Source organism: Malania oleifera, chromosome 4 (assembly GCF_029873635.1).
Source record: "Malania oleifera isolate guangnan ecotype guangnan chromosome 4, ASM2987363v1, whole genome shotgun sequence".
NCBI lineage: Eukaryota > Viridiplantae > Streptophyta > Magnoliopsida > Santalales > Ximeniaceae > Malania > Malania oleifera.
Window position 1 is genome coordinate 18,053,851 of NC_080420.1, and position 13,355 is coordinate 18,067,205.

Consider the following 13,355-nt stretch of genomic DNA (forward strand, 5'->3'; position numbering starts at 1 on the left):
AATAACTCTGAATGATCTTTCGTTAATATATTGAACTCACTATTGAATTATTGTCAATAATGATAAAAACATTTCTACATTGGTCGTGGTAAACATATAAATTTTTAAAGGATTGAATTGTATTTATTATTTCATGGATTGAATGCAGACCAACTTGATGACATATTAGAAAATTTTAAGAGTATCCTTCTCCAATCAAATTGTTTGCAATATTCATATTCCAATTCATACATAAAATTATTTACCAATTCAAGTAAAATGAATACAAACGATCAAGATCTACCTCTCTCATAGATAATAAAAATGTAACCTTCTGGAAACTATAGGTCTAAAACATACTAATATAAATAATGCCTCAGAAATGAGTCAAACATTTCAAAATTTAGCTTCATCATTTTCTAGACAGATTCATGTACCTGGTAGCAACTTCAAGGAGCTTGAGATGACCATCATGTAAAGGATTAAAAGAACCAGATAATATTATTTTTCTGTCAGCATTTGTATCTTTATCTGCAAAGCAGTTCATAATAAGTAGTAGATATTTTTTTAAATAAAGTTTTCATCATTATTGAGGTTGATACAACCCAAAGGTTAAACCATTACCACTTGAAAAAGGATAAACCTTAAAACATATTTGCCCATTTATAAGTTGCTCCAATTCTTGATCTTCACTGAACTGCTTTTCACATTCATCCGGCAATTCAGTTTCAGTCAACTCCGAAACAAATGTTGCTGGAACTTTGCATGAGTCTGCAATTGCCTGTAACCCAGAGAGAGAGAAGCCAAATTAAACAATAAAAAACAATATTGATTTTAAAGTAAGGTTAAGGTTAAGGTTAAGGTTAAGTAGTGTGTGTTTGGTTGGAAAGAACTACCACAAACTTTAGATGACTATCTCCATCATCATTTGTTATGGCAAGAGTGGTGATATTTCTCTCACTTTGGTCATTGGATACAGGAGCTTTTGCTGGACGTTTCCTTTTTTTTATTTTTTATTTTTATTTTTTTGGGGGAGGAGGCATCATCTTTCTTCTTTTTTGGTAAATTCTTTTTCCTCAATCATCAAGAGAATATAGATCACATTCTCCAATTTAGAAATTTTAACTCAATACCACAGAAATTAATGAACATCAACAGTAATATTACAAATTCTCAGCAGCAAGTTATAAGGGTTGATCAAACCAGGTGGTCAATCATGAACACCCCCAAAACTGATCTTTGGTTAGACCTCCCATCTATTCAATTAATAAGCCAGCAAGCCCACAACATAATCAACCTAATCATCCAAAAGAAAAAGGGGGGAAAAATAAGGTGAAAAACTATCCAACCAACATTTTCACCTGCTACACATACAAATAAAAAAAATGAAAAAAAAAATTATAGAGAATAGCTTTAGAAACATAATTCAAAGGGCTGGACCTTGAAAAGCACCAGCTGTACTGTGTATCATACAGCTAAGGATGGAACTACATTTGCTGATGGGGTGCTGTGGCCCCTCCAAGCTGTGTGAAAATATAGTTCCACACTTCCACCCCTACATCTTAGTAAAAATTTGAAAAAAAAAAAAAAAGGGAAACGTACCTGAGGATCCCCACAATTTTTTTTCAAAAAAATAGAATTCTACTGTTAGATTTTATTACAATTTGGAAAAAGTCAATAATTGATCTCCCAACATACCTAAAAATCCCCACAAAATTTGTCAAAAAAATAGAATTCTACTCCTAGATTTTACTACGATTTTGGAAAAGTCAATAATTGATCTCCCAACAATCCTCAAATTTGTAAATAGTTAATTGCCAATATTTGATTACTTCAAAATTGTATAGTTCTCTCCACCTTTAAAAAACATGGCCGGCCCCTTAATAGTATCACCTAATGAACATATTGTAAATTTGCAAGTGGAAATATGTGTGATTCACTTAACTTCAACATAGCAACCTAAAATTTATCATGCTGGGAACTGCTATCTCCAATTTCCAATCTTTTCACCCAATTTCATGTGTGTGCCCATGGGTGTATAATGGTCAAGTTTTCCTCACCCAGAAGCTTGATTTGAATCATTTGATGCACTTAAAAATTTGAACATGTCCAACTTGTTGGCAAATCTGAAAGTCATGTGCTGAGAATTATACAATCAGTAGGGTGCCAATAAGTAATTTTGGAAACCTATTAGCATTATTATGCTTGAAGAAGAGTAATCACCTATTAGGCTAACACCTCTCTCCATCTCTTGTGTGTGGTTCCATCAGTGGGATTTCACACAGTTTTGGAACTCCTTCATGTCAGTCAGATTATATCAAGCCATAATTAGCCTATAATTAGCCTATCTATTTATGGCATGATTCTTGTATTATAGCTATAAATACCATGTAATTCTGCAGCCATGTAACTGCCATGTATAAGCTGTCATGTAACATGTCAGTCAAATTCACCCAATAAGTTTTGAAACCCAGAAAAATAATCTTGAATGGAGAGATCACCCAGAGTGTAATTGGCAATCTCATATTCCAACTAAAAACGTCGGGCTGTGTTGTCCTGATTATAAACTTTCTTCAAAAATTCCCACATACTTTTAGCAGTCTTGTACGGCCTCAGATATAGAACAATCTGAGGATCAACAGATCCTAAGATCCATGACATTACTCTAACAGCTTTGACCTTCCACTGAGCCAAATTAGGAAGCTCAGTTGGAGCCGAGGCACTACCATTAATATGGCCTCATAACTCCTTCCCCATAACAAATACGCAGAATTGAAATTCCCAAGTACCATAATTTTTACCTGTGAAGCGCACACCACAAGAATCCGAGTTGGTAGTCATGATGCCCGTAACACAACAATAAAAGACAAAATAGAAAATGCGAAAAACACCAACCAGCAAAGCACAAAGCAGCCCAACCCACAAAGCCCAATACAGCCCAAAAACAATTGACTTAAAATAACCCCTCTTGCTTAATACACTAGAAGCAGGTCAAAACCAGTCCAACCAGCAAAGCCCACCGGGACCGATCCTGCTTTGATTGATCGTCAACAGCAGCATCTTTACGCCTCTTTTCATATGAAGGATCTTGGTCCTCTAACGTACTTCTTTGGATTGGAAGTTCACACTACTCCTTCGGGCATCTTTCTAAATCAACATAAGTATAAACAGGATTTAATTACTTTGGTTGGTCTTCAGGGTACATCTTCTGTGGATAATCCTCTAGAAATTAACACGAAGTATCGTCGAGAGGAGGGTGATCTCCTTTCTGATCCTACCGTGTATCTCCAACTGGTGGGTAGCTTGAACTATTTGACTATTACTCGGCCTGATATTTCCTTTGCTGTCCAACAGGTTAGCTAGTTTATGCAGACTCCACGCCATTTACACTTAGCTGTCGTTCGTTGTATCATTCGATATCTCCGGGGGTCCCATAGCCTTGGATTGTTCTTTCCTGCTGGCACTCCTCTTCGTGTTGTTGCTTATAGTGATGCTGATTGGGCCAGTTGTCCTGATACTCACCGTTCTATCACGGGCTGGTGCCTCTTCCTTGGAGATTCTTTGATTTCTTGGAAGAGTAAAAGGCAGGCTCGTGTTTCGAAATCTTCAACTGAATCTGAATACCGTGCGATGTCTGCTGCTTGTTCCAAGATTAGTTGGCTTCGTGGGCTTCTTGCTGAGCTAGGTTTCTCTCAGCCTAATCCCACTCCTCTCCATGCTGATAACACTAGTGCTATTCAGATTGTTGTTAATCCCGTTTATCATGAGTGCACGAAGCATATTGAGGTAGATTGTCACTCTATTTGGGAAGCACTAGACACTCATGTCATTTCTCTTCCTCACATTTCCACTGACCTCCAGATTGCTGACATCTTTACGAAAGCCACGACTCGTCAGCGCCATCAGTTTCTCGTGGGCAAATTGATGCTTCTTGATCAACCCGCATCAATTTGAGGGGGGATGTCAATCAGATTATATCAAGCCATAATTATCCTATAATTAGCCTATCTATTTATGGCATGATTCTTGTATTATAGCTGTAAATACCATGTAATTAGCTGCAGCCATGTAATTAGCTGCCATGTAACTGCCATGAAATTAGCTGCAGCCATGTAACTGCCATGTAATTAGCTCAAACGTTGCTATGTAATGAGAAGAACCCTCACAAAGAAGGGATTCAATACAATTGATACTTCACACTGAAGGATAATAAAAAAGCATGCATATAGCATTGTGATATAGAAACAACTCCAAGAATGTGAAATCGTGATTGCAACATCTCATTCTCATCTAATCAAAAAACACAACCATAACTCCAATGTAATTCAACCACCCACTCCAAATACAATTTTTTTTTCTAATTTGTTGCTAAGCCTTAAACTGTGATTCTCATTTTGTTTTGTCAAATTTAGCTGCAAATTGATCCGACCATCCACTTCAAATCTCAAATTGTTATACTATTCAGAAAATGAAATCCTGTTTGCATCTCCTTTTCATTTTCATAATTCTCATACTTTAGTTAACGGAAAACTAATTTAAATTCCAACCACTAAATTGCATTAGCTTCCATCATGCAAGCCCCACAAAGAAGTGATGATCAAGGAGGGTCTAAGAAAAAGTTAGAAGGTAATGCAGCCCAGGATTAAATTATAAAACTCAAAAGACATCACAAATTCACATATGGAGGTTAATGAAAATGATTTCATATCAAACCAAGAAACAGACCCTGTAAAGAAAAACTGTTATATTTTTTAAATTTCTTTAATCAACCCAACAGTCGGGATTATGGAAAAAAATGTACTTAAATGTGGAGGAATAATAACTGAAAGAAGTTCCAATAAAGTTGCAATATCAGATATCCTCTCTCTGTGAGCATTCACACATCGTTGGTGAGGCAGATGGGGCTCACAAATTTTTCCTGGTTCCCATCCCCATTATTCACCTCTTTTGAAGTCCTAAGTATAATAATCACATCTTAGAGATCAGAATTTGTTTTCAAGGATCATGGGTAATTATATCAAGCCATGAAGCACGCACCAGACTCCCTATTTTTAAGTTTTAAAAGGTAACTGCATGTTTTTATTATTTTCACAACTGTATCCTTGTTGGATACTTCATTACGGTAGAGCAGAACTGTCAGAGGGATTAGGAATTTAAGAAACTAGGCTAAAGTGTCACTGTAAAATGGGGCATCCCTTTCTAATTATGATAATTAGAATAAAATGCCTTTTTCCCATCATCATCAATGTATAAGATCTAATCTCATTAAGGCATATATACGCCAGGATTCCTGTAGAATACATGCTCTACATCATATGGAACCAGTCATGCTACTAACAAAAAAACCTTTTTTGCACATACGGATATATGGAAAAACTCTCCAAACCCTGGGCCTTTAACACGTCAAAAAGTTCAGAGGCAGAACGTGACCATTTGCTTTGACACTGAAGGGCACACTCTTCCAGATATAGATGCTAAATAGTAGGCAAATTTCTTTTTGACATGCCCATCAGAATGTAATCATTAAAGCATTTTTCAATATATAAAATCAACAAAAAAATTTCAAATGCTCTTCCAAGTTGCTTTTCAAAATATGCAACCATTAAAGCATCATCTTCGACATATCACACACCTTGAGTAACAAATGACTTGAAACTTTGTCCTCTTGCTCACGAGTTCGCAAACCCTAAAAAAATAATCCAATATAAAGACTGAAGAGTGTATACAAATATGCAACGATAAAATTAAAAATCAAATGCCAAAACAAAGATTAATTTCAAAATATACCTTTGATAAGGTAACTGTAGACACCCAAAGACGATTAGATGTTCTTGTTGACAGGTAAAACCTACAAGCCCAAAAATAAATAAATAATAAAACAAAAGATTTGAATTTGAAAAAAGAATGATCAATTATAAAATACAAGGTCCCAAGAAGTCTAGATTACTGTTACAAATCTGAAAGATCTAGATTGATTAGATTTATTTAACCAGAAGAGTAAGAGGGAACATGAAAAAAAAGAGAATAAAGATTGGCACATGGTAGGCCAAAGGAGGACACTCTCCCAGACTAGTTGCATGGAATCTAAATATTTTCTAATGATAAAAATAACCACCAACTTGATAGGACATAAATACCGTAAACAAGACAGACGCCACTAACACTCCCCCTTAACTAAGAAGTATATAAAAATCACCTAACCCAGCTTGCTACGACAAGGTGTTCCTATTTTTATGGAAGATATTGTGCATAAAGAACTGGATGACCAGCTAGATATTGTTCAGACTAGGGATGAGGTATTTTGCCTACACCTATTTCACGAGTGGTAGAGATTACTGAAAAGAACATTAAAGCTCAAAATATGGAGGATCAGATGGGACTGTTATCTGATCCAGCAGGTCAAGTTGTTCGCAGATGGAGACCAGAGTGAGGTGAATAAAGATCAGCTAGCAATAGCTAATTTGAAGTGCTTGATATAATAATGATGGAAAAGGTTTAAATAGGGGATTTCTGGATTAGATATTGTTGAGTTTTTCTTTCTTTTCTTTCCTTTCCTTTATTTTTATTTTTATTTTTATTTATTTATTTTGGTGAAGACCCCTAGTTCTCTAACTACTTGTAATTTATGTCTCTTAACATAATTCTTTAGTTATCTAAAAAGGGTCTTTGCAAATAAATTTCCCAGAAAATTACAGAAATTCAAATATACAATGACCACAAAGTTCTTAATCACAACAGTCCTCACAAAGCTGCAAACAACTTCAATGTGTTTTGTCTTGAGGGCCAAGATAGTTAGTACTGAAGATGGCAGCCTGATTAGCACAAAACATATCCATAAGCCCGGTCATGAACAATACCATCTCTGAAATAAGAGACTTCAACATACTAACTGACATATGAACCACAGTTCCGTACTCTACTTCTGGCACTTTGTTTCTTTGTATGCCATTACCAATTTCCGGGTAACAAACCGCCCACAAAAGTGCGATAGCCCATAGTAAACCTCCAATCTTCAATTAAACAATCCGAGTCTGCATAAGTATCTCACAAAATTAAGGGTCCTGTATGCAGAAGGATCCTATGAACAGCATCCTAGTGTGTACCAACAAACCACTAGGGATTCTCCATAAAATGATTTACCACCCCAACAGCAAAAAAGGATATGTCCAATTTAGTGACAATCAAATAAATCAATTTTCAAAAATTTCCTCATCCTGACAGTTGTCTTCCCTTACCAATGGTTACCTTTGATTCCACAGGACTATCAACTAGTTTAGCTCCTAACATACAAGTCTCATTTAGCAAGTATACTTCTGTCGAAACAAGTCACCTAACAGCCTGAATACCAAATAATACCAAAATCCTTGATTTGAAACTGCTTTTGAAGCCACATTCGCAATCCACTAAAGTCACTCATGATGATATCATCAACAAACCACCAGAAGCACCACATCTGTCTCACTCCTTGCCAGAGTAGCACTATATAAAGCCAAAATCAAAAACCGTTATGCTGAATTATCAAACCATGTCCTAAGAGATTGCCTAAACCCATAAATAGCCTTATGCACAAACCACCAAAAGCACCGCATCTACCAGAATAGCACTATAAAGCTAAAATCAAAAACCATTAAGCTGAATTGCAAACCATGTCCTCAGAGATTGCTTAAACCTATAAATAGCCTTATGCAACTTAAAAACCTTGTCACTCTCAGCAACATATACTTCTTCTTCTTATCCTCCAAGTCTCTGTACAAAAAAGCATTCTATACATCTAACTAGCCAATCAAAATAACCACCATAGAAAAACCAAACCCAACATTACTCATATGAGCAAGAGAAGGTCTCAAAAGTAATCAACACCATATATCTTGGAATACCATTATACCCCTCAGCCACAAATTGGGCCTTAGCCTTTCAATAGAAACATTAGCATGGCACTCCAGCAATTACCGTATCCATTAAGGAGTCAAGGCCTTTTATTTGTACACCCACTGCATGCTTCCACCCAGGACTAGCACCAGCCTCAATATGAAGAAGGGAAAGAAACAGAGGAAATATGCATGCCAAACAAATGCAGAGCAGATGGAAGATGAAAGGACTTTTGTTTGCATCCATTTTTCTTTTAATAGAGGCTAAGCCTGAATTGCTGAACCATCAAACAATCAGTCAAGCAATTTAAAGTTAGAGAACACATCTAATAAGGTCCAAACACCCATTGTTCAGTTGGATCTCTTTCAATTGTTTAAGCTTCTAAGTCAAAAAGAAATTGTCATGACCTCTGTGGCCAATTCCTTGATCTGGTGAGGAGTAGGTTTAATTCCCATGTTCAGAAGCTTCCTTTATATGTAGGCATTGTCCCAAAATTCTTAAAAGTAGTTATCAGTTCTTCCTGGTAATGTTCTGAAGATAAGAGACCGTCTACGGCAAGATCCATCAAAACCCATTTAGATCAAGTGAACAGAGACTTCTAAAAAATGTTCAATTCAGTAATTGTTAATCCTAACTTCCAAATTATCGAGAAGGTTGGGAAATTTGAGAAGAACATCCATTCTTCTGCAATGAAGTTGTCATGTTTGAGTTCGAGTCAAAACTGTCAAAGGTAGTTAATACATTGGAGATAGCATCTCTTGCCGCTTGGAGAAGGATAGCAGCCTTGGGATGCAATCAGCAGCATCCCTTATCATGGACTCGAATGAAAGTAATGAGAATGTCATTCTCTTCCTTGACCCATAGCCCTTCATGTGAGCTTCCTCATTTGGAGATTGGGTCAGCTAAATCTCTTGACTTGGTTCTGTTTTCCTCCAATTTGGAGAGTGTACATACAAATTCAATTGGATTATCAATTTTCTTCCCCACTTTTTTTTTCTAGTTTGAACATTTAATTCAGTTTGTGGCTGGATCTCTACTTTTTCTTCAAAGAATTTTTTTATGCAAGATCTCAAATTTTATTCTCTAATTATTTTGATGACAATTTGTGTGTAATTAGTGTTAAGACATTTTTTATGCGATTATAACTGGAAAATTTGTTTGATGCAAATGTGGATCTGTCATTTTTTTTTTTATGAAACATCCGTAACTTTTTTTCTGAAATCCTTCGTGTAAAGCTTCTTTTTGTATATTTAGATGTTCAACACCAAACAACTTTGTGCAAATCAGTGTTCAATGGTTCAGTCTGGGCCTGAATCCGGATCATTAATTTAGAACCAGATTCAAACTTAGAACTTAAAACTTAATATTACCAAAAGACACCAAAATGCAGAAACATAATCAGCAATAAAATAAGACACAAAGGACTTCTGAGTACAACCATACAAGTTCTCATACGTTTCCACTGAGCAATGGGCAAACCCAAGGCTAATTGAGGTGGATTTCTAGAACCTGAAACTGGTGCAGTAGAAGGATGAAGAGTAGGATGGGTGGCTGTAGTGGTATTGGTAATAGTTCCTTTACAACTCTCAATGATTTATCTGGGGTAGCAGAAGTATCATCAAGAACAACAGTAGAAGTGTCACAAGAATAATGAGGTTAGGAACAAAAAGATCACCACAAGGAGTGATACAGGTTCGGAAGCCAGCCCTTGGTTGGATCAGTATGACCCTAATTTGAAAGCTAATTCCAAATACTAGGGTCAAGGACTTGTTGGGACATTACTCATGAGCACAAACTTACACTCCATCTTCCTTTCTTGCAAGCTTTTTCCTTGTCTCTTTCTCAAAGTTCCCCAATTTGTTCCCATTGTGCTAAAGAAACCCTGCAGACCAATCCTGCCATAATCAATGAAACATTCAGGGTTTAGACAATCATTTGAAACTCACAATGGGAGCTCCCCTTCTAGTTTTGCCACTTCTAGGCTCCCACAATGCAAACCAACACCACCATCAATATCAGAGACTACTGACCAACCAAATTCTCTACATGCTGTCCCATGCCTCCCAGATACTCCTCTTACAACTAGCACTTTCAGTTGCCCCCCGTTCCAGAGTTTTCAGGACACACCATCAGTCCAGTTGAGTTCCTTACTTATGATCCACCATTACCCTGATGATTGTTGCTGTAGGTTACTGAGAAATGCACCATGTACCACATATGCTGGCAACCTGCAGTGGCTCTGCAAACCAGTCATCCTAGGTTTCTTCCTTTTTTTCTTTTTCATTTTTCGTTTTAAGTTCTGTATCTCTGCCTCTCTGTTATGCCCTTTATATAGTTTAGCTTATCATACTAAACAACATCCATCTTCCTTCCACCTTCTTCCGTCAAAGTGCATTATGACAAAACAAAGAAAAACCAGGGATTGGGGGGAAGGGGGGGTTGAATTTTCCCTTCCCACACAAAGCTCAATTTTAACACAAACATTTCCTCCAATACCCTTCTTCTTTCCTAAAAAAATAAAACTGCACTAAAAAAACAGCAAAATAAATTACAGTTAGCAGATAAAAACGAACAAACAGTATTGCAAAATTTTATCTATAATATTTCAGTTCTAAATCTTGCATTATTGTGCCTACTAACAATTTCTTAGGTTCCAAAAAGAGAAGAAAAAAAAATTGACCTCAAAACTTTCATTGAGATTTCCATAAGCCTTGAAATTTTAGTTGAGACTGAAATCTAAAACCTTGCTAACTTCATTGCAGTATCATGATCCTTTAGGGCTCAATAACTAAGGAGTTTGAATACATTCCCCTTTTCTATGCAACTGTGTCTACTGTCAGTCTCCCTACCCCATACTAGCCCATTACCCTATAGATGACTAATCAATACGTCATCCTGGATAAAATTAATTAACAAAAAGAGCAAGTAAAGCAACGGCCACATGCACACACGAACAATTGCACACCTTATCTAAGTTGAAGTTGATTAATATACCTGTGGTCCCCACGTTTTGGATGCATGCTAACCAAAGCACCAGTAAAACCCACACCCACAGCAGGCAAACCTAGTTAGTGAACAGAAAAATGGCAGCTACATTAGAGTATAGAAGCAACAGCTACATTTCCCTGGAATAAAAACTGGGAAGCATGTGATTTGATTAACCACATATTCTGATTTTTGACACAGTTGGCAAAAGGAATTGCACTAAATTTATATTATTATTAACCTTTAAGTTATATTAAGGGAATTACACAATAAGAAGATAGGACAAATTTGTTTCTTTACATTTTTTTTCATTTTTTTTTTTTTTTTAAAAAAGCCGTACCCAGTGCACAAGGCTCCCACTTTTAAACTGGGAAAAAACATCCCATAAATTACAAGAAAATTGCGAAAAATATCCTCTACTCGTTTGAGCCTATCCAACCTAAAATCTTAACCATTAGGTTGAGATATAAACTAATATATAAACACAACAAATCTCACTCCTAAATGGTGTCAATATCCCCTCTCACATCCAAGCCCAGACTGGAATATGGAGAGGTATAAAACTTATGCTTGTACCATATGGGAAAAAAAAAATGGATATCAAACAAATCTATTAATGAGTTACAATGGAATGAGGATAAGAAATTCTCCTAGAAAAAATGTGCAAAAAAGAGAGAAAAATAAAAACTACATCAAAGCTGCCTTCCAATCCCTTGATTTTGAACAGCTAGCAACCCAAAAACCCAAAAAGACTCTGTCCAAAAAGAAGTAAAAAAAACTAACTTCCACCCAAAGGAATCTTGGAGAAGTCTTCTGATCTTTGAAGATTCTAGCATTCCTTGTGAGCCAAAGCAACCAAAGAATTGTAAAAACTGCTGAGTCCTAAAAGGTCCTTCCACTTTCCATCTTCCCAAAACCCAAAAACTTTACCATCAAAAAATCCTGAATAGTTTCCAGAGCAAACCAATCCTCACCGGAATAAAAAAGTAAGTTGTTTCACATATACCTCACTACCTCACAATGAAGGAAGATTTGGCAGGTAGTCTCATTTGACTTGTAGCACAGATGCAGGTATCTGGGCTAAGGGCTTTGTGATGCCTGCTGGACAGCTAGAGTTCAAATGGAAGCCTGGAAACTAGAGAAGAAAAGCAGAGAGATAAGAACGTAGAGCTGCAGATTAGAGAGAGAGGGTGAGAATCTAGAGAGAGAATGTTGAATTAATAAAGTAAGGTGAAGGAGAGAGAACTATAGGTGTGAGCAGAGAGAAGGAAAGGAAACAAAGGGTGGCTGGGAGAGAGGGTTCGAGAGAGAGGTTTAGAGGAGTGAGAGAGTCAGAGAGAACCCAAGAACCAAACCAACTGGTGAGAGAAGAACAATGAGAGAGATGAAAAGGAGAGAACCGGTTGGGAGCAGGGAGGTGAGCAAGAGAGAGAGAGGGATGAAATAGAGAAATCATGGAGAGTTAGAGAGAGGACTAATAAAGGGCACTGGAGCGTCAGAGCACCAACAGTGGCAATGACAACTAGGAGCAGCAGCACAAGGCCGCAACAGCAACTGGCCAGCATAGGTGCAGTGACAATGGTAGCCAGGGATGGACACAAGGAAGACAAATGAGAGAAAAAGAGAGGGAAAAATCCTCTCTTTGACACTTGTCCAGCCATGATGATCCAAACCGGATTGGGTTGACCTGATTTGACCCAGTTGGGTCAATAGGTGGACCCAACTCGGCCCCCTTTCTCTCTGCAGAGTAACTGGGTCAGGTCTAACCCAGTCCAACTGGACCCTGTTCAACATATACCTCTTCATTAATATACCCATTCAAGAATGCACTTTTGACATCTATTTGATATAACTTAAATTCTTTGTAGGAAGCATAAGCTAACAACATTCTAATAGTTTCCATTCTAGCTACAGGGGCAAAGGTTTCATCATAATTTATTCCTTCTTCTTGATTATACCCCTTTGCTACAAGTCTAGCTTTGTTTCTAGTGATAATACCATTTTCATCCTTTTTATTCCTAAATACCCATTTAGTTCCTATGATCAAATGATTTTCCGGTTTGGGTACTAATTTCCATACTTGACTTCTTTCAAATTGGTTTAATTCTTCTTGCATTGCAACTATCCAAGATTCATCCTTAAGGGCTTTTTCAATATCTTTAGGTTCATTTTGGGATAGGAATGCATAATGATTGCAAAGCTTCTTTAGTGAAGATCTAGTGGTCACACCTCTAGATGGTTCACCTATAATTTGTTCTTGAGGATGATCTTTTCTTATATTTCCATTCTTTTGGTAATTCCATATTTTCTATGAATTCATCTTTTGAATTTTGTTCGTTTATGTCATTTTCCTCCTTGATTTCTATCTCATCCTCCTTTTTAAACATATCATCTTTTTCTTCATTTTTAACTTCTCTTGAAAAAGAGCTAGATTCATCAAAGTCTACGTGAATTGATTCAACTATGGTGAGTGTTCTTTTGTTGTAGACTCTATAGGCTTTACTATTTGTGGGGTATCCTAG

General features: G+C 36.7%; 1 protein-coding gene across 2 annotated transcripts in view; it reads right to left on the minus strand.

Annotated features, from left to right (window-relative positions):
* Nucleotides 1-13,355, minus strand: part of LOC131153412 (uncharacterized) — a 45,564-nt gene that overhangs the window by 19,255 nt on the left and 12,954 nt on the right. For both annotated transcript variants that reach the window (XM_058105697.1, XM_058105698.1), the window contains exons 4-8: nucleotides 10,843-10,912; nucleotides 5,767-5,827; nucleotides 5,612-5,665; nucleotides 604-760; nucleotides 417-510 (exon numbers count right to left, since the gene is read on the minus strand). In XM_058105697.1, coding sequence (XP_057961680.1) covers nucleotides 417-510; nucleotides 604-760; nucleotides 5,612-5,665; nucleotides 5,767-5,827; nucleotides 10,843-10,912 — 436 coding nt within the window. The remainder of the gene's footprint in view (nucleotides 1-416; nucleotides 511-603; nucleotides 761-5,611; nucleotides 5,666-5,766; nucleotides 5,828-10,842; nucleotides 10,913-13,355) is intronic.